General features: G+C 50.2%; 1 protein-coding gene across 1 annotated transcript in view; it reads left to right on the top strand.

The window, feature by feature from the left end:
- Positions 1–3,533, top strand: part of drap1 (DR1-associated protein 1 (negative cofactor 2 alpha)) — a 15,100-nt gene that overhangs the window by 675 nt on the left and 10,892 nt on the right. Inside the window, exon 2 of the mRNA XM_048619559.1 lies at positions 1,492–1,564. Coding sequence (XP_048475516.1) covers positions 1,492–1,564 — 73 coding nt within the window. The remainder of the gene's footprint in view (positions 1–1,491; positions 1,565–3,533) is intronic.

Here is a 3,533-nt window from a genome sequence, read left to right as displayed (position 1 = left end):
TGGGCCAAATACTGGACTAAGTCAGATTGGGATATCTGGTGGGTTATTTTTCGGACTGGAGGCCTGTGACCAGCGGTGTGCCACAGGGATCGGTGCTGGATCCTCTCTTGTTTGTCATTTATATAAACAATTTAGATGAGTGAATAGAAGGCATCGTTAGTAAGTTTGCAGATGACACCAAGATTGGTGGTCTAGGGGTTATTAGACAAACTGGAGTAAGAATACAAAGCGATCTTGATCAATTGGGTCAATGGGCTGAGGAGCGGCAGACGGAGTTCAATTTGGATAAATGCAACGTATTGCGTTGTGGTAAAACAAACGAGCAGGACTTACCCAACTAAAACTCGGGCCTTGGTTAGTGTTGTAGAACTGCGAGATCTGGGTGTTTAGCTACATAATTCTGAGGTTTGTATCACATTTAGATAGGTTGGTTAAGAAGGCGCTGGGAGTTATGTTGAGGTTGTCCAGGACGTTTGTGAGGGCTCTTCGGGAGTACTGTGTCCAGTTCTAGTCGTCCTGTTACAGGAAGGATATTATTAAGTGCAGAAGGTTCAAAAGAGATTTACAAGGATGTTGCTGGGAATGGAGGGTTTGAGTTCTCAGGAGAGGTCAGATAGGCTGGGACATTTTTCACTTGAGCGTAGGAGGTTGAAGGGTGACCTTGTAGAGGTTTATAAAATCATGGGGAGTTCAGATAAAGTGAATGCGAGGTGTCTTTTTCTGAGGGATTTCAAGACTAGGGGGCATATTTTTTAAGAGAGGGGAAAGACATGAGGAACAGACTTTTACACAGAGAGTTTAAAAGACATTTGGATAAGTACATGAATAAGAAATGTTTGGAGGGATATGGGTGAAGCGTGGGCAGGTGGGACTAGTTTAGTTTGGGATTTTGGTCGGCATGGACTGGTTGGACCGAAGGGTCTGTTTCCGTGCTTTAGAGGGGGTGGCATAGGACTGGGAGGATCCAGGGAAGAGGAATTAAGGGCTGGGAAGACTGGGAGAGAGGAGGTTGGGGCAGTGGTGTGTTTGTGGATTGGGGTCTGGGAGGACTCGGAGGGTTTAGGGGTGTGGGAGTTAGTGCCCCAGATAACCTGGTGCTGAGGGGGCTTGGAGCGTTGGAGGACACTGGGGCGATTGGAGTCTGGGAGGACCCTCTGCATTGCTGAGAGAATGAGGGTGAGGAGGCTGTGAGGGCAGCAGTAATATTGTACAGCAGGATTAGAAGGGCTGGGGGAGGGGGGAGATCAGGAACAGGGAGGATGTGGAGCTGGATCAGATGGATCTGGAGGGACAGGGAGGGAGAGGGTAACCGGACAGGGAGGTGGACAATCTGAACAGGAGGACCAGGGAGACAGGGGAGTCTGGGCGATAGAAAGCTGTAAGAGCCATGTCAGCACGGGTTTTGGGGGTGGGTGGGCATGCGTCTGAGTGACAGAGTGGGATCGAGCTGCTCAGCAGCCTTTGACACTCTCTCTTCTAATTGAATCGCAGGCCAGAATAAAGAAAATCATGCAGACCGATGAAGAGATCGGGAAGGTTGCTGCTGCCGTTCCTGTGATCATCTGTATCCTTCGAGCCCTGAATCCCAGCCTTGCGCTTCAGAAAGGGGAAGGGAGCTAGTGCTGTGTTCCCATGGTTCGAGGGGGTAGCGTGGGTTTTTGAGTCCCAGGTGCTGACTCCCTTAGTCTGGTTGTGCAGCAAGAGGGAACGGGGTCAGACCGAGAGCTGCGTCTTTTTGGGATTTTAGGAAACACATCGACGCATTTAAAGTAGGCGCTGTCTCGCCAGCTGCAATTGACACTCGATCCCTTGTTCGCTTGCAGCAAGAGATGAAAAGATTTGCACTCGCCGATAGCATAAAGGAGTTTGTGGGAAAACATCAGTCACACTGATGGGCAGAACAGAAAATAGTGTGTACGCCTGAATGTTTGATTGGCAGGAGGTGACAAGTGGAATCCCCCCGGGTGGGGGGGGGTCTGCGCTGGAGTCTCAGCTTTTTACACCTCGGGCAGCACGGTGGCTCAGTGGTTAGCGCTGCTGCCTGTCTGTGCTGGGCACGATTCCACCTTCTGTGTGGACGTTCTCCCCGTGTCTGCGTGCGTTTCCTCCTAGGGAGACGTCCCTTTCGGCCCAACTCGTCCGTGCCGACCAGATATCCGAAACTAATCTAGTCCCATTTGGCCCACATCCCTTCCTATTCATGTACCCATCCAGATGCCTTTTAAATGTTGTAATTGTACCAGCCTCCACCACTTCCTCTGGCAGCTTGTTCCACACATGCATCACCCTCTGCGTGAACAAGTTGTCCCTTAGGCCCCATTGAAATCTTTCCTCCCCCCTGACCTCACCTTAAACCTATGCCCTCTTGTTATGGGAGATAGTAGGAACTGCACATGCTGGAGAATCCGAGACAACAAGGTGCAGGGCTGGATGAACACAGCAGGCCAAGCAGCATCATAGGAGCAGAAAGGCTGACATTTCGGGCCTAGACCCCTCTTGTTATGGACTCCTTTGTCCTGGGGAAAAGATCTTGACATCCGGCATAGTCTTTACATGGTGGATGTGGAAAGATGTTTTTCTCATGTGGCTCAGTCCAGAAGGTCGGTGCTGGAGACAACAATGTTTTAGAATGAGAGGTTGTTCTTCCAGGATATTCTAGGAATACTGTGTCCAGTTCTGGTCGCCCAGTCACATGAAGGATATTATTAAGCTGGACAGGGTTCAGCAGAGATTTACCAGGATGTTACCGGGTACAGAAGGTTTGAGATATAAAGTCGGGCTGGGACTGTTTGTTTTCCACTGTACCGTAGGAGGTTGAGGGGCGACCTAGTAGAAGTTTAAAAAATCGCGAAGGATAGGGTATGTGGGAGGTGTCTTTTCCCTAGGGTGGGGGGATTTCGAGACTAGGGGGAACATTTTTTAAGATGAGAGGGGAGAGATTTTAAAAAAAGATATGAGGGGCAAATTTTTTACACAGAAAATGGTTCACATGTAGAATGCCCTTCCAGAGGAAGTGGTGGATGTGGGTACAGTTATAACGTTTAAAAGACATTTGGATAAGTACATGAACAGGGATATGGGACAGGAGCAGGCAGGTGGGACTAGCTTAGTTTGGGATTGGTTGGACTGGTTGGGCCGAAGGGTCTGCTTCCGTGCTGTATGGCTCCATGACTGTATGGCAGGGAGAAGGAAGCTATTCTTCTATAAGCAATGGGAATTGTCTGTCTCAGAATGCAATGAAAGTGGGGCTCGTTGACTGTGTTAAGGCGGACGTAGACTGAATCCCTTGCCAGACAAGCGTCTAAGGGAACCGAGGTCAGACGGCAGTGTGGAACTCGGAACGTGGTCTGATCAGTCAGGCCCTGTGCCACCCTGGTGAAGTGAGCTGGTCGCCATCGGTGCTGGCTCACTTTGTGAGTGGGATCCTCGCGGTTGAGGTTGGGGGTGTGTGTGTGAGAGAGCCCGTACCCCAGTGACGTCTGTGCATGTGTGTGAGAGAGCCCATACCCCAGTGACAGTCTGTGCGTGTGTGT

The sequence above is a fragment of the Rhincodon typus genome, chromosome 43, assembly GCF_021869965.1.
Source record: "Rhincodon typus isolate 14 chromosome 43, sRhiTyp1.1, whole genome shotgun sequence".
Classification (NCBI taxonomy): domain Eukaryota; kingdom Metazoa; phylum Chordata; class Chondrichthyes; order Orectolobiformes; family Rhincodontidae; genus Rhincodon; species Rhincodon typus.
This window is presented reverse-complemented; position numbering and strand designations above follow the sequence as displayed.